This window comes from Pleurodeles waltl, chromosome 11, assembly GCF_031143425.1.
Source record: "Pleurodeles waltl isolate 20211129_DDA chromosome 11, aPleWal1.hap1.20221129, whole genome shotgun sequence".
Classification (NCBI taxonomy): Eukaryota; Metazoa; Chordata; class Amphibia; order Caudata; family Salamandridae; genus Pleurodeles; species Pleurodeles waltl.
The window spans coordinates 854,844,213-854,862,756 of record NC_090450.1 but is presented as its reverse complement, the minus strand read 5'-3'; the positions used below and the strand labels follow the sequence as shown (position 1 = coordinate 854,862,756).

Genomic DNA, 18,544 nt, shown 5'->3' with positions numbered 1-18,544 from the left:
TCCCCAGGGAGGTGGTCATCCCTGGGGAAGCAGGGGGACAGCGTGCCCCCCATCATATTTGTTCTAAGCTGCAGGGAGGTGGCAGTCCCTGGGGCAACAGGGGGGCTGCACAACCCCACATAATTTTTTCTTTAAACACCAAGGAGGTGGTCCCCGTGGCAGCTGGGACCACACAGCCTGCATACAATTTCATGACAGCCCTGGGGAGGTGGTGGTCCCAGGAGCAGCGGGATTGGGCAGCCAACCCGCTTTACAGTAACAATGTCTTCGGGACCTCACCCACCCGGTGGCTTAATAAAAAACAAGCATAGGAGCACAAACGTGTTTTAAAAAAAAAAAATCTGAGGATCTGCGGATTCTCCAATACATCTGCCAATTTGTTTTAAAACAATGCTTTTCTGCCCTGGGGGTGGGGGGAGGGAGTTCCTCTGGGACCCCAGGTGTCCCTACCCTGGCCCCTTTTCTTATTTTTAACTATTTTCTCTGGTACTCAGCTGAAGCCGAGTCCCAACATGGCTGTCAACACTTCCTTGTTAAGTGTTGGCAGCCGATCAGATCTCAGTATGAGATCAGGAGGGTTCATGGAGTGTTTGTGTCCCTATATATACAAATTTGGATTTTCTTTAATTTCTCAAAAACTACTCAATAGATTCACACCAATTAACAAAAAGGCCTCTTTCTGGACCAGGAGCTATCTTTCTGCCAGATTTGGTGTAATTCTGTCCAGTGGTTCGGGCGCTATCACTGTTTAAAATCCCTATTGAAAAATTAATAGAGAAAACTTGTTTTGGGACCCCCTTTTTTCTTAGCCCCGCTTGACGGATCACCCCAAAACTTTCCAGACAGCAGCTAAAGTGATCCCCATTTTTTGGGAAAAATTCTGTAAACATCCATCAAAGGGCTTCAAAGTCATTAGCAAAATAAAAAATGTTTTTTTTTTTAATAGAAACTAGGTCATCCCTATAACTACCTAGTGGCAAGCGCCACTAGGTTTATATATATATATATATATATTAATATATATATATATATATATCCATATATAAAGATATAGGGGGTTATTACAACTTTGGAGGAGGTGTTAATCCGTCCCAAAAGTGACGGTAAAGTGACGGATATACCACCAGCCGTATTACGAGTCCATTATATCCTATGGAACTCGTAATACGGCTGGTGGTATATCCGTCACTTTACCGTCACTTTTGGGATGGATTAACACCTCCTCCAAAGTTGTAATAACCCCCATAGATATATATATATATATATATATATATATATATAAATAAACATATATATATAAATAAATATATATATATATATATATATATTTATATATATGTGTATATATATATATATAAGTATATATAAGTATATTCGTCAAACAGCACCAAAGTTATTAGCAAAGCAAGAAACGCTTTTCCTATGAAAACTAGGTCCAAACTATAACTACATCCCACCACCTTTCCCTCCTTTTCACTGCTTTCTACTTGCTCTAAGCCCCATTTTATGCGTGCCTCCTGGTTGCCTGAAGCCGAGTCACAAAATGGCTGCCAACACTTCCTGGTTGAAGTGACTGCACCCCAAACCGTTGGACTGAATTACACCAAATTTGGCACATAGGTAGCTTTTGGTCCAGAAACCACTCTTTTTGTCAATTGGTGTAAATCTGTTCAGTAGATTTTGAACTGTTAAAGGGAAAAGAATTATAGATATCTAGAGTCGCGGATCCCAGAGATTTTGTGCTGAGATTTGATTTGGTGCCAACACTTCAACCGAAAAGTGTTGGCAGCATTTTGGGACTCAGCTTCAGGCAAGCAGCAGGTAGGCACAAAACGGGGCTCAGAGCGAGGATAAAGCAGTGAGAAGGAGGGAAAGGCAAGCATCAGGCACACACAAAACATGGCTGAGAGTGAGGAGGGAAAGGTGTGGTAGAGTGTAATGATAGAATGCAGCATTAGAATGTAAGGGATCTCATCTCTCTCTGGCACTGATGTGGCACTGATGTCATATCTGACATCAGAGTAGAGTGTGAGAGAGAAGGGATTCCGAGGAAGCTGTTGGTGCTGACTGTTGGCTTGACCAGATCTATATGTGGCTAAGATACTCCTATTAAAGAACCTACATTTTGTACCATCAAGATTCATCTTTATTACACTTGGCGACGAGGGTGTGCAGGAGTATCTTAACACTATATTTTTGGGACTTTACTTTATACAGCACTTATAATCCAGCCTTAATTTCCAGACAATTAGACCTTTAGGATTTCTACATCGAGGGAGCTGGATTTTTAATTCAAGACGGTGAGAAACATTTTTCCCTTTTTGGATTGAAACGCTTTCATTTTGAAATTTGAAACGCTTTATACCTTGTGTATGTTGGATTTACAAGCGTTTCCTTTTTATGAGTGTGGGCTAAGAAACGCTCTAGCGCGTCTTTAATAGCTGCCTTTGTGTGTTTTTATAACCACCCATGAAGATTGAAGATTTCCTACTTTACAGTGAAGCGTGCAGAATCTGATTTTCAGCCAAATCTTCTTCGGTTCTAACTTGTTTTGTTGTGGAAGGTGCTTAACTCCAACCTCCTCTAGAAAACAATCTGTTGGTTTATAAATTCATACAACGAAGTGAATAGGAAGGTGCTTAACTACAACCTCCTCTAGAAAACAATCTGTTAGTTTACAATTTCATACAACGAAGTGAATAGGAAGGTGCTTAACTCCAACCTCCTCTAGAAAACAATCTGTTGGTTTATAAATTCATACAACGAAGTGAATAGGAATATAATCCAATTTTTGGTTGTTTTCAAGCTTTATACTAAAAGCACATTTAACTCATATTTTTCAACTTTAAAATCGTTTTGGAAATAAATCACAAGGAAGTATGCAAAACATCTCGCCCCCACCATTTTTCCTCACTACACCAGTGGAACCTCCTATAAAATGGTCTAAATGGAAAAAAACTTTCCTACACTATTCCAGGGTGTGTGGAACTAATCTTTCTAATGAAATAAAAACAGCTCTCCTGATGCATTGTCTAGGATGCGAAGGACAAGAACAAGACATTTTTGAGAACTTACCTGACACTGGTGATGAGGGAACAGATCTGAACGAATTTGAAATTTGTTTAAAAAAATTAGATTTGCACTATTTACCAAAAGTCAGTACCATTTTGGAAAGATATCACTTTGGCATGAGAGAGCAACAACCAGGAGAAAGTGTTGAGGATTATATTACAGCTTTGCGGAAACTTGCATCTACTTGTAAGTTTGGAGTAACCATAGAGGAACGTATAAGGGATCAATTTATGCTGAGATGCTCGAGTGATAAAGTTCGTCAGGAATTGTGGAGCAAGGACGATCCTTCTTTGCAAGAGGTCATTGTATTAGCAAAGGGTGTCGAGCACACTTTGGCATGTGTAGAAGAATTAGAGAAAGGAAAGAATAATTCAGTAAATAAGATATATGAAAAAAAGAAAATCATAGTAAAGAAGTATCTGGTGACAAAGGGGAAGATAAAGTGACTCATGCTCAATGGTTAAAATCTAAGGATTTGAAATGTTTCAGTTGTGGGAATGCAGGTCACTTTGCTTCATATAAGAAATGTCCAGCAATCAACAGCATATGTAAGTTGTGTAATAAAAAGGGACATTTTGCTAAATGCTGTAAGTCAAGCAAAAGTGCAACATCGGTGAAAGTGGTGGAAGATTGCATTTTGTCGATTTCAGCAAATGCTCAAAGGAAAAATCATCCGAGAGACACAATTTCGATCTTAAATGAAGATGTGGAAATATTGTTTGATTCTGGAGCGTGGTTGACTCTAATTTCAAATAAGTTTTTTGCTGAAAATTTGACTCACAAGATCCATTTAAAAGATCCGGATGTTATCCCAGGAGGATATGGTGGCCAAACCATTCAACTGAGGGGCTATTTGAATCAGAAATTTCATTCAGAGGAAATACTATTTTGGGGCAGATTTATGTTCCAGTTAAAGGGGACAGTGTGTTGAGTTGGCCGCACCAACGAGACTTGAACGTCATTTTAGATCCTAACTCAACTTCTCCGATAATGTTGAGGGATGAATTAATCAAAAAAGTGCAGGATGGTGGTGAATTTCCTGTGCAGGAAATCAAAGGAAATGTCTGGCAGGACTATGAGGATGTATTCAGTGACAAATTGGGATGTCTTAAGAAATATGTCCACCGCATTAGAATAAAGGAAGAATCAGTTCCTGTAGTTTCCAAAGTGCGTCCTGTACCAATTGCCATGAAAGATGATGTAGAAAGAGAAATACAAAGATTGTGCAAAGATGGAATCATTGAGCCTGTGGAGTCATCAGAATGGGTATCACCAATTGTAGTCGCACGGAAACAATCAGGTGATATTAGACTGTGTGTCGATTTGAGGAATCTTAATAAATGTGTAGTGAGTGACCAATTAACTTTGCCTAATATAACAGAAATGGTGACTGTACTACATGGGTCCAAGTATTTCAGTAAGCTGGATCTCACGTCGGACTACCATCAGGTCATGTTACATGAAGACTCAAGGGAATATACCACTTTTGTCACACCTTTTGGGACCTTTAGGTTCAAAATGATGCCTTTTGGTCTGGTTTCAGCTGCTGCTGTTTTCCAGCGTTTGATGTATAATATGTGTGAGAAAACAGGGCTGATTGCAGAGGCCCCCTAACTTTTTGGCCCCATTTTCCACTTTTTGCTGGTGTTTTCCTGACTCTGATGGTGCCCTGGATACTGCTAACCAGTCCCAGGGCCTGTGCTCTGTGTAAAATGGATATGCAAATTAGGCTAATTATAATTGGCTAAGTTAACCTACCTATAAGTCCCTAGTATATGGTAGGGCATGTAGGTTTAGGGACCACAGCATAGGTGGTGCCCCCATAGGTGCACTGCTGAGGTGCCCAGTGTCATTTTAAAGGCAGGCCTGCCTTGCTGGCTGCTTTTAAATTAAAGTTATATGCAAATTCGACTTTGGAATTAAAAGTAGTCCCAAAGTCTTAAACTACCTTATTGTTACATATAAGTCACCCCTAAGGTGTGCCCTATGTGCCCCTAGGGCTGGGTGCCATGTAACTATAAGCAGGGACTTTATAAAAATAGTTTTATAAGCCCTGGTGAGGTAAAAACAGCCAAATTCCAGTTGTTGGATTTAATATAAGTTGTTCAGGTAAAGAGTTTTAAACTTTACCTGAAAAAGTTGCCAATTTCAGCCCTGCATTGTTTTTGCTGCTGTGCTCTGATTGGCCAGCCTCAGCAGCTTGGCCAAGCTGCCTTGATGAGGTGTGAAGTGGCCTGGCTTCACACAAAGGAATGTGCCTGTGGGAAGGAATCTCCCCTCAGCAGATGGTGAGGCAGGAAGGGGGAGGGCTGCCAAACTGGTCTTCAAAGGCAGAGAAGGACATTTGGAGCAACCAGCAACACCCCCACATCCTGCAACCCCAGACAACTAGGTGCCCCCCTGATTAGATTAGGAGAGGGCAGGAGAGGGGTGTGTTTATGAATTTTAGCCACACCAGTGGGTGGGCTCAGCCAGATGTAACCTCCAAAAATCAGATTCAGCCATGATGGATTTTTAGAGAATGTTGCCTCCTGAGATTGATTTTTGACACACTTCCCAGGAAGTGGTCATCACAGGGGGAAGGACCCTGCACCTGATTGGAGAACCAGGACCCCCTGCTTTTCACCCAGGAGCAAGGATAAAACTGGCAGACCTGCACCCACACCTCAGTTCCCTACCACATCCAACAAGGAAGAACAACAGAAGAAGAAGGACTGCCCTGCTGGACCCCTGGCCTGCACCTGGAACCTGCACTCAGAAGGACTGCACCAGCTGCACACTTAGGCTTCACCACAAGAAGGACTTTGCCTGACTTCAACTGGTTCAAGGAGGGACTCCCTTTTTGCTACAGGTGAAAAATTGCTATCCAGAGTCCCCTGCACCAACTCCTGAAGAAAGCGACCAGCTGACCACTGTCCAGTGGCCAAAAAGGAGTTTGCGCCAGGTGCATTCTGGGAGTTGTAGTCTGCACCCCCCAAGGACCATCTCAGAACTTCTGGACCCTTGGGGTGAGCTGTGGACCCCAAAAGAACCTTAAAAGGACATCTGGGAGAAGCCCCAGAAGTTTGGAGAAGTTTGGACAACTTTTGAAAAAAAGCTCCATAGAGGGACCGACCCGCCGCGGCAACTCTAGCCGGCTTGCCTCAACCGCGACCCGGCCTGATTTGCTGGTTCGTCCCGGTAAAGAAAAATCTCAGAAAAAGAGACTATGGCCCTCATTACGAGCCTGGCGGTCTGTGACCGCCAGGCTCGCGGTTGGCGGGAGCACCGCCGACAGCCTGGCGGTGCCCCTTAGGGCATTCTGACCGCGGCGCTTTGGCCGCGGTCAGTGCAGGAAAACCGGCGGTCTCCCGCCGGTTTTCCGCTGCCCGTCAGAATCCTCCAAGGCGGCGCAGCATGCTGCGCCGCCTTGGGGATTCTGACACCCCCTACCGCCATCCTGTTCCTGGCGGTTCGCCCGCCAGGAACAGGATGGCGGTAGGGGGTGTCGCGGGGCCCCTGGGGGCCCCTGCAGTGCCCATGCCAATGGCATGGGCACTGCAGGGGCCCCCGTAAGAGGGCCCCGCTTGTATTTCACTGTCTGCATAGCAGACAGTGAAATACGCGACGGGTGCAGTAGCACCCGTCGCACCTTCCCACTCCGCCGGCTCGATTCCGAGCCGGCGTCCTCGTGGGAAGGTTGTTTCCCGCTGGGCTGGCGGGCGGCCTTAAGGCGGCCGCCCGCCTGCCCAGCGGGAAACTCAGAATGCCGGCCGCGGTCTTCAGACCGCGGTGCGGTATTCCTGCGGCGCAACTTTGGCGGGCGGCCTCCGCCGCCCGTCAAAGTTGTAATGAGGGCCTAAGTCCGAAGGTAAAAAGTTGACCGGGACCTCCCAGCCAGCGTATCCGAGAAGGGCTCCATGGACGTCGGATCAAGATCCTGGTTTACCCCGGTCGAAGGATTTTCACCTCGAAAAAACGACTAAGTCCGAAGGTAAAAATCTCCACTGAGGATTCCAGCATCGCGTATCCGGAGAAGGGCTCCAGGAGGTCGGATTGGACTGGCAGGTTCGTCCCGCTGAAGAAAATCTTCGAAAAAAAGACTAAGGGGGTCATTCTGACCGCCAGGGTCGCGAATGACGGAAGCACCGCCAACAGGCTGGCGGTGCTTCCAAGCCCATTCTGACCGCGGCGGTAAAGCCGCGGTCAGAAAACCGGGACCAGCGGTTTCCCGCCGGTTTTCCCCCGGCTGGGCGAATCCGCCAGGGCAGCGCTGCAAGCAGCGCTGCCATGGGGATTCTGACCCCCTTCCCGCCAGCCTGTTTCTGGCGGTTGTCACCGCCAGGAAGAGGCTGGCGGGAATGGGTGTCTTGGGGCCCCTGGGGGCCCCTGCACTGCCCATGCCACTGGCATGGCATGGGCAGTGCATGGGCCCCCTAACAGGGCCCCATGAAGCTTTTCACTGTCTGCCTAGCAGACAGTGAAAAGCGCTACGGGTGCAACTGCACCCGTCGCATGCCCGCAACACCGCCGGCTCCATTCGGAGCCGGCTTCTGTGTTGCAGGCCTCTTTCCCGCTGGGCCGGCCGGCGCTACCATGGGTAGCACCGGCCGGCCCAGCGGGAAGGTTGGAATGCCGGCAGCGGTCTTTTGACCGTGTAGCGGGCAAATGGCGGTTCCCGTCTGGCGGGCGGCAACCGCCGCCCGCCAGAATCAGAAGGGCCGCCTAAGTGTGAAGGTAACATTTTAACCGGGGCCTCCTGCGGCCTGTAGCCGAGCAGGGCTCCATCGCGGTCGGCCTGAAACTTTGACTTTGCCCCGGTCGAGGTGCAACCAGATGACCCGATTGGCGCTTTTTGTTTCTAGGCGCTAAAAAAAATTTAATTCTTTAAAAATTCATATCTCCGGTTCCCCTGATTCGATTTTATTCGTTTTGGTGTCATTTTAAAGATAAAAATATGATCTATTTTTATAAATTGGTTTTGGATTTTTAAACTGTTTCCTGTGTTTTATTTAATTACTGTTTTGTGATATTTGAATGCTTTACACTCTGTCTCCTAAGTTAAGCCTTGACGCTCGTTGCCAAGCTACCAAGGGTTGAGCTGGGTTTAATTTACTGAGACCTAACTGGACCTTAGTGGAGGTTAGTGGCCTATTGCTAAGTGTAGGTACCTACCTGCCCTTACCAATAACCCATTTTCCAACAATATGTTTGGCTCAGAACCAGGCGTTAAATGTTTTCAGGATGATATCTTGATACATGCTCAGACTGAAGAGGAACATGAAAGAATAATCAGGAAAGTTTTGGGAATTTTAAGAGAACATGGTTTGACTCTTAAAATTGAGAAGTGTTCATTTGGTAGACCGGAGGTAGAATATTTAGGTCATAGAATAACTCCCAATGGGGTGTATCCTAAGGAAGAACTTATTAAGAACATTTTGAGCCTACGGGAACCTGAGAAAAAGGAGGAACTGTTAACATTTTTGGGAATGGTTGAATTTCAGGCAAAGTTCTTGCCAAATCCAGCATCCAAAACCACAAACATGAGGAAATAGTTGAATAAAGGGAAGGAGTTTGTGTGGGATGATGAGTGCAGAGTGGAGTTTGAGAGTATAAAGAAAGAATTGACATCAGTTGGAAGTTTAAGCTCATTTGATCCTAAGGAAATGTGTGTGATCATGACCGATGCGAGTATGAAAGGGTTAGGAGCGGTACTTTTACAAGATCTGGGGGAGCAAGATTTAAGACCTGTGGTGTACTGCTCTAGAACTCTGCGAGGAGCAGAAGTGAATTATTCGACAATAGAGAAGGAAGCTTTGAGTGTATTCTGGGCAATTAATAAATTTAAAAATTTCCTGTGGGGAAAAGAGTTTCAGATTTTTACTGATCACAAACCCCTGGTAGAAGTGTTCATGAAGAGAGGTCTGGATATGATCTCTGGAAGAATCAGTAAGTGGATTGTTGGCCTACAAGACTTTGCTTTTAAGGTGTTTTATGTACCAGGTCCAAGCAATAGGATTGCTGATTGCCTATCAAGATTGAGTACTGAAGTTGAGAGCAGTTCAGAAGAAAGTCAAGATGATGTCATTAGTGTGTGTAATGTGACAAGAGGTATTGCTGAACAAAATGAGTGGTTGAGAGCGGTTATGGAAGATGCTGTGCTACAACGCGTGTGTAAGGAACATAGGAGGTGATTCTAACTCTGGCGGGCGGCGGAGGCCGCCCACCAGAGTTCCCCCCTCCAGAATACCGCACCGCGGTCGTAAGACCGCTGCGGTGATTCTGGGTTTTCCACTGGGCTGGCGGGCGACCGCCAAAAGGCCGCCCGCCAGCACAGTGGAAAACAACCTTCCCACGAGGACGCCGGCTCTGAATGGAGCCGGCGGAGTGGGAAGGTGCGACGGGTGCAGTTGCACCCATCGCGAATTTCACTGTCTGCAATGCAGACAGTGAAATTCAAAGTGGGGCCCTCTTACGGGGGCCCCTGCAGTGCCCATGCCATAGGCATGGGCACTGCAGGGGCCCCCAGGGGCCCTACGACACCCCATACCGCCATCCTGTTCCTGGCGGCAGAGCCGCTGCGCCGCCATGGGGATTCTGACAGAGCCGCCAGGAACAGGATGGCGGTATGGGGTGTCAGAATCCCCATGGCGGCGCAGCGAGCTGCGCCGCCATGGAGGATTCTTTTGGGCAGTGGAAAACCAGCGGGAGATCGCCGGTTTTCCTCTTCTGACCGCGGCCAAACCGCCGCGGTCAGAATGCCCTGCGGGGCACCGCCAGCCTGTTGGCGGTGCTCCCGCCAACCCTGGCCCCGGCGGTCCATGACCGCCGGGGTCAGAATGACCCCCATAGTGAGGGATGGAGTTCATCTGTCAAGGGGGATAAAGAGTTAGGCGGATTTTGCAAGTTGAGAGAGGAATTATCTATGGAGAATGGAATTTTGCTGCGGGGAACAAAATTGGTTGTCCCGGTATTGTTGAGAGAAAAAATTATTGAACTAGCACATGAGGGTCATCAAGAGATGAGTAAAACTAAAGCAAGAATTTGCCTTAATTATTGGTGGCCAGGAATGGATCTTATGATCGAAAGGAGAGTAAGGGAATGTTATGATTGCTGTAACAGTGATAAGGTTTATAAAACCAGAGTTCCGCCGATGTGTACTCGTGAATGTTCCTCTAAGCCGTGGGACGTTGTGGCAGTGGATGTAGTAGGACCTATATTTGGTAAAGGTGGTTGCAACTATATTCTAGTCTTAGTGGACCAATTTTCAAGGTGGGCAGAAATAGCGATTGGTAGTAGCATGGAGACTACTAAAGTGATTAATTTCTTTAATTAAATTTTCAGCCGTGAAGGTTTGCCGAACACCATTCTCACGGACAATGGGCCCCAATTTGTTTCAAATGAGATGGAAGAGTACTGTAAATCCAGTGGTATTGTGCATAAAAGATGTTCCTTGTATCATCCTGAGGGTAATGGGACAGTAGAAAGATTCAATAAGTGCATAAAGGAATGTATACAGTTGGAAGTTGCAGCTGGCAGGAGTTGGAAAGATGGTCTTAAGAATTTTCTCCATGCATATAGATTTTCTCCTCACGTCACTACAGGGAAGGTACAGTTTGAAATTTTCAGGGGACGGAAAGCTAACACACATTTGGCACCAGGTTGGGTGCGTTGGGGTAAGAATGAGTGTGTTACATGGTGTGACGGAAATAGGGAGGAAAGAGCGAAAGAGGAAAAGTGGTTAGTGAAAAGAAAGGAAAACTATGATAGGAGGAAAAGCACATGCAATGTTGAGGTGAAAGTGGGTGATAAGATTTTGATTAGCAAACTCCTCAGGAATGCGGTGAGAATTAAAGATTGTAGAGTCTGGAATCTCAACCGTGTGGTTGTTTCAAAGAAAATGTAACCCAATTGTATTCCAGTTTACAGTTTGTTGTTTTGGTATTATATTTTCTTCCTGTATATAGTTTCTTTTGTTCTCATGGGTTTTGTAATTGTTCTAAAAAAAGGGGGAAGGTGTGTGGTAGAGTGTAATGATAGAATGCAGCATTAGAATGTGAGGGATCTCATCTCTCTCTGGCACTGATGTGGCACTGATGTCATATCTGACATCAGAGTAGAGTGTGAGAGAGAAGGGATTCCGAGGGTGCTGTTGGTGCTGACTGTTGGCTTGACCAGATCTATATGTGGCTAAGATACTCCTATTAAAGAACTTACATTTTGTACCATCAAGATTCATCTTTATTACCAAAGGCAAGCAGCAAGTGCGCAGAAAACAGGGCTAAGGGCCAGGAGAAAGCAGTGAGAAGGAGGGAAAGGTAAGCATCAAGCACGCTCAAAACTACAGGGCTGAGAGCAAGGAGAAAGCAGTGAGAAGGATTCAAAGGCAAGCAGCAGATATGCACAACCCCCTCTGTTTTTGTGTGCCTTCTCCTTGCTTACCCCCCGAAGACTGTGCACAGTGTGTGGTTGGATGCACATAGGGTGTTGGCCGCAGGGCCTAGCCTGCCCTCGGTGTATTAAAAAAAATCAAAATTCACTGAAAAAAAACAAAGGTTACAAGGACATGTTAGGAAATAGAATTTAAAAAACCCTTAGAAATTCACTAAATAACCAAAGGTTACAATGAATTTATAGTTAGGAAATAGAATAAAAAAACTTAGAAACTCACTAAAAAGCTAAATGTTATAGGGAGGTTATAGTGAGGAAATAGAATTTAAAAAAAACCTTAGAAATTCACTAACAAAAAACAAAGGTTACAGGGACGTTAGAATTAGGAAACAGAATAAAAAACCTTTGAAATTCACTGAAAACACCAAAAGTTACAGGAACATTATAGTTAGGAAATAGAATAAGAAAACCTTAGAAATTCACTGAAAAAAATGGTTACAGGGACATTATAATTAGGAAATAGAATACGATTGTTATAGTTAGGTACTGAATTTACTTGCACAAACCCATAGAAATTGAGCAATTATAGATACCATCCCTAACTATAACTCACACCCACGCAAAGCACTTATTACATAACTCATGGCATGGTCAGTGACATCACTCATGACATCACCAATGACATCTCAAATACCATACAAATTCAGTTATTTCAAGTAACTATAGCTCCGGTCCTAAGTTAACTATAACTCATGCCCTCACCATGTACAGTTTCCTCATCAATATTTTTACTGCAAACATTAGTCATATTAAATATGATGTCATAGAGGTCATGAGTGATTAAATATCTGGGGTAATTAGCAGTTCATGGCGAGGGTGTAATTTATAGTAACCTTAGGGCACAAGTTATAGTTACTTAAAAAAACTCTATACCTGCTGAATTTGTATGTTTTGTGTGTGTAAAATCTGAAACAAACTATAACATCCCTGTGACCATTGTTTTTTTAGTGAATGTCTAAGGTTTTTTTATTTTATCCACATGGTGATGGATATTGGCTTTATAGAAACAGTGATAAGTACTTCCTTTACTAATTGTGTAAAAAATTGAAAAGGGAAAATGTATTGTATCAATTTTTCTAGAACAAGAATAATATTCACGTTACCTAATAGTTGGGGTCTTTGGCTGAAGGAAGATGTTTCAATCATTACACTATATACATGATACTTAATTTGCAAACATCTTGGATAAATAGGAAGGTGATTTTAGAATGATGATACTGATCTTATATATATTTATGAAAAACAGTTTATTGAAGTGAATTATTCTAAATGATATATATGAGCTGGAATTATGTTTTGATTCATATTTATATTATATGGATATTTATACATTTATATATTTATATAATTATGTATTTATGTATGTATTTATATTGATATTATCCATTGGTATATGAGTATTCCTTGATATTCTTATGATAATTATATTTATTTATATCATATTTATTTATATATGGTGATAGGTGGATGTATTTGGATGAAATTGATATATATTTTCTATTCACTCAGCCTTATGTCCATTCTTTTTAGATTAACATGTGTATTTATATCTATATTTAGGAAAGAAAGAAAATGGTAATTTTGAGAGTAGAAAATTCAGTCCTGTTTCTGTGACCATGATTGTTGGGTATTTAATGCTGTATGTATTGGTTGAATTATACACGTGACCAAGGCTGCTAGTCAGCCGAAACGCGTTGTGTTAAATAAACTTACTCTTTTTGACCTCCTGAGAGTGCAGCTATTATAAAATAATTTTGTTGATGTGATATATATATATATATATGTATATATATATATATATACATATATACACACACATATATAAATATATTCAAAGTGTGTATGTGTGGAGTGAAGAATAACCTATGCTTACCTATTTGAACTTACCTTCTCAATGCTCATGTCCTCACTATTTTGACCATAGAATATTTTTATCCTCAACAGTCTGTCAGACAACCTCCTTATCATTAGTTCCTTTCACTGACATTGCTATTTGCCCTAGATCCCAGGTTAACATACAAAGATTCAGACACATTATTTTAGCAACGTCTGTGGGTAGAACTGATGTCATAAACTGTCTCCCCATGACGCAAATACTAATTAGTATTGAAAAGGAAGCCTGTGTCATGAACATGGAAACATAGGGACGATTGCCTATCCAGGTAGGGCTTTTTATGCAAATCATTGTTTACTGTGTACATTGTTGTAAATCAAGTTAGTAAAAGAGTTACATGTATAGTATGGGTCTAGAAACAGTGATGGTAGTTCCAGAAAATACATCCCTTTAAAAAAAAAGCTTAGAAAGATATAATGTATTGTTCACATGCAGTCTAATAAAGACAGCTTCCATGCACAACTAAGGGTAGAGTGTCAGCTTGAAACTATCATCAGGACATTAGCTCGTCTGGATTTTATCCCAGCTTTAGTCTTCTTTGTTCAAACTGTAATGTGGATTCCAGTTTTCATTGTCAACTCTTTAATAAAATGATTGATTAAAAATGTCTGCATTGACATATGCCAATTGTAAATTTCCTGTTTTTAGTAAATTTAATATGAACAGTTGTATTCTTTCTTTATAGGAAACAAGAGAATATGAAGTTTCAATATAGAGGACGCTGCAAGATATTTGCTCAGTATTTGAAATTAAAATATAAGAGAACTTTCTTCAGTAAATTATCCAGCAGCTACGTGGAGTTGAATTTATCCGTTAGACCTTTTGTTGTCTTTCCTTTGTTGAAGATTTACTGCATTTATTACATTTAAATTCACATGACAAAACCACAGAAACATTTTTACAGGGCTGCAGAAAAAATTTGTAGAGTGACAAACATCAAGAATACCATCACTGGTGGAAATGAAAGCAGTGATCAATTACATTTATTATCACAAAAAATGAGCCTATAACATCATCTGATGCATGAGGTAGTTTCAGACTTTTGCATTGTGAGAGTAATCAAAATATCAATACATCCAGAATCTACTATCGTTTGCTGAGGAATGGCATAACAATTATACTTTTGAAGCAATGTTCTAAGGCAAATTGGAAACATTTTACTGTAAGTTTGTGCGTTGTCATGCTATGAAACAATATGATTCTGTTATATGGCACCAAATCTAAAATGGCCTCTCAATAGTAGATGTGCTATGGACTTTAAAATCCAGTGAGTATTTATTGTACATATAAGATTTTACATATAAACAGTTATTCTAATTAATTTCATGGCACCATTTTAAAATAATTTCTGGCCACAGCCAACCTTGTGTCTGTCAGCATTACCTTATCATGGAAGGTGCCAAATGCATTAGTCACCAAAGCATATATCCAGACGAACGCTGTCATAGAACTTATATAATGATGTCGAGGCACCATTATGTAATTTGCCTGGACCACTTAAATCCACTTGCCTTTTTGTACGTCAATTACCAAACTGAATGGCCTTCTGGCTCCCAGACCACTGATGATAAGGTGGTGATAGTGAGGCATACAATGAAAGGTCACTCTTAAAAGGACTTCTTTTCAATAGCAAAGTTGCATTCCAGTTGTACTGTGAAGTCAAACAATCACTTATTCACCTGAATAGGGGACATCATGTAGTACAAACTAATGTGATTACAAAATGAGTAAATTTATCACAGCATTTGTTTTGTATGCCATGTTAGGAATTAGTGATGATTTATTGTTTGATTACACAGTTAATTGTATGTTTCTATTAGCTAAGGATGCAAGGTTTGATTTTACACAAATTCACTTACTAATCAGGCAAACTAGCGCAGACTTTTGCTTGGACTTAGTTATTGTCCTGTTCTAATAATGCTTTTAAAATGTTCTAGTAAGACTACAAGCTATCATAAAAGCTTGACTATTGTCCCAAAACTACTCGGGCATTGTGCCCACTCAAAGACTTTTACACACATGCCCACAAACACATAAACACATAAACACACACAGATATGCACATACAGCTATATATATATTTATGTATATAGGTTATTCTTATTTCGTTGAAGCTCTAGGAACAACTTTGTCTTTTTCCCTGCAGCATCAATCAATCCTATGAATTTTATTGTTTCACTCTCCATAAATCTGATTGTACCAATCGCACGTTTATTGCCATGACACGTTACGGAGGAACTCGTACAGCATAAAGCAACTGTTTTCCTCCACTGGATCTGTATTTAGTAGTCCTAAGGTCCCTCAAAATGGAAACATGTTTCTAATGATTATGGCTCCCTTGCCAGACTGACTGATTCACCACGGCTGGAGTATGCTCCTAGTTAACACCTGCTGAAGTTCACGAGGGCTGGTGCAATGCTAGATGTTCAGGGTGATACATTTAAATATTGTGAATCCTAGGGCCCGATCAAAATTTTCACAGCATTGATGGGGGAGTTAAAACCAGTACGCCATGTTAAGACTCCACCAGCACTGTGCATTTATGAGTTCATTCCATAGGAACGGGGAGCAAATATGCCGACAGGGTTGTACTGGACTGAATTCCATATGGTATTCCCTTTTCCATGGGTATTATAGCTCATAATACCACTCACTCTGAGGAGCTAGTAAATGTGAGCGGGGGCTAATGTGGAGCAGGAGAGGAGGGAGGATGGTACAGAGGGTGAGAGAGGGCACAGGCTAACATACTCTGACATAGGGCAGGGAAATATTCCCAAAGCAATATTACTGCCTGGATTTTCTAACTGGTACAATCGGGTTCGGTAGTTCAGCACCTGGTGAATCTAGATGTGACAACACTCGCCCACTTGTGATTGGGTGGAGTGGAATTCTATAGAGGAAGCATTTACTTAGTGAAGGGATAAGCTGAAATTGTATGGATGCGGCCATCGTGGATGGATTTTAGACACCCCTGCAGTAGTGCTCCTGCTCCCTAGCCTTTGGTATCGTCCCATTAGCTATATGTACCTGGAATATTACACCTCAGGTGGCAAGGAGGCCTCTCTGCCCCTGGGATGCCTCTGTGTCACTACTTTAACACAGGCATCTTGCCGGGCATTGTTTAAAATGTTCCATAGAGGTCAACCATGACATTTAATTGTTGTCATAGGAGTTCACGAATAACAACATCCTCCACGCACGAAAGGGACAGCCCCATCAAAAAGGAAATATTTCAGAATATTTGCCTGGTTACGAAAAAATAGTCCAGATGAACCAAAAAATGAGATTTTGCAATCAACACTGAGATTCATGACGTAATATGCTATGTAATATATCTCATGATTGCATTAGTGGAAAAAAAACAGACTTCCTTTTTCCTGGAGGCGCATGATGGTCTGTCCATTGGTGAAGACTGGACCTTCTCAAGTATTCTGAAATTACACACGTTCAACTGAAAGGCCTTTGAAGCATCTCAGTGGATTAGAAAAATAATTTGTGCATGAAAATAGAAGTGCTACAACTAAGGATTGACTGGGCAGCCATTTTGTTGAAATATATATACTTTCTGTCTATCTGCTGTCTTTATGGTTTTCAGATATAGAGATGCATCATTGTAGTTTTTTTGGTTAGAGGAAGAAAGGGAATTTGTAAAATATACAGTTAAGGCAATTGCTAATTTGTTTGTTTGTCTTTTGGAAAGAAAATATCGAATGTGTATTTGTAATTTTAAGGTAAGGAAAACAAGTGTGCCAAAAAGGCAGTTCATTTCAGTACATGTATGTTTTTATAAAAAAACAATTCTAAAACTGTTTTGTGATGAAATATTTTTTAACATCATTCAAAATTTGAATATTTAGTGTACCTTAATACAGATCTTGCTATATTTTTTAAATGACTGAGGATCGGTTCGAGTTGTGATCCCTGCTGCAGAAATGTCGCCAAAGTCAGCATGAGTCCCTTGCTGAACCTATCGCAATTTCCTTTTCAAGCAGTCAAGTCACCCCATTCCACACACTGCTGTATTTCAAAGATGTCATGCCCACAAGAGAGTTTTGACAAAAAAAAAGATTATCAATCTAAATAAAAAATAAAACATTGTGGTGTTTTTATGTAGTATCATTGGAATGTGGTTACTTGTGCAGTAAGGATCCAAAAATTGATATACTGATACAGAAGTATGTTGCCACTTGTTAATTTTATTACCATCATATACTCCTAGTACCAACTAGAACAAGCATTGATAAAGCCAATATGTCTGGGTTTACTCTTTGGAAAACTGCCATGCCTTCATTGAAATATATATAAATAAAAAAAGAATGGCTACTGGCACAGGTGTTTCTCTGGTCTCAGAAATTTACACATTTCCATGGCACATCCGACACTGGGTGGAACTACCTTGTGTGTGGATGTGCTTCTTGTAAAAAGATGGCATATTGTAACTCATAGTGAAGTCAGTCAGTGGCTGAAATGGGCTAGCATTGTCGCTTGATGCATGATGGAGTAGGTATAAGAAATGTGAATGACACAGTCACAAACTAATGGATCAAGTCTTGCTGAAAGAAACAGCTATAGGTAACTATGGTATATATACTTTTAGTAAAATAAAAGGTCTTGAATAACACAGACATAAAAAAGAAGTTATCGACCTGGCATTGACTGCTAGCCTCGCCTTTGAGTATAGGAAGGCAAGAAAGAAAGGAAGAAAGGAAAGAAAAAAAGGAGGAAAGGCAGATGAAAAGGGAAGTAAGACAGACAAAAAAAGGAAGGCACAAGGGCAAAAAAGGAACTAAGGCAAAAAGGAAAGAAGAAAGGGAATGAGTCAAAAAGGAAAGGAAGGAAAGAAGGAAAAATGAGGGATGAAGGAAAGGAGGCAAAAAGAAGGAAGAAGAAAAGGAAAAAAGAAAGGAAGTAAGAAGGCTCAAACAAAGAAGGCAAACAGAACGACAGAAGAAAGGAAAGAGCAAAAAAGAGAAAGAAGAAAAGAAAGGAAAGAAGAAAGAAGGCAAAAAGAAAGAAAAGTAAAATAAAGAAAGGAAGACAAGAAACAAGAAGTAATTCAAAAAAGAAGGAAAGAAGGAAAAGAAAAGGAGAAAGAAGGGAGGGAGGCAAAAAGGAAGGAAGGAAGAAGGGAAAAAAGACAGACAGCAA

At 41.8% G+C, this 18,544-nt stretch overlaps 1 protein-coding gene across 2 annotated transcripts in view; it reads left to right on the top strand.

Moving 5' to 3' along the window:
• Window positions 1–17,724, top strand: part of SEZ6L (seizure related 6 homolog like) — a 1,547,572-nt gene extending 1,529,848 nt beyond the window's left edge. For both annotated transcript variants that reach the window (XM_069214699.1, XM_069214700.1), the window contains exon 17: window positions 14,082–17,724. In XM_069214699.1, coding sequence (XP_069070800.1) covers window positions 14,082–14,111 — 30 coding nt within the window. In that variant the 3' untranslated portion in view covers window positions 14,112–17,724. The remainder of the gene's footprint in view (window positions 1–14,081) is intronic.
• Window positions 17,725–18,544: the final 820 nt, after the last annotated feature.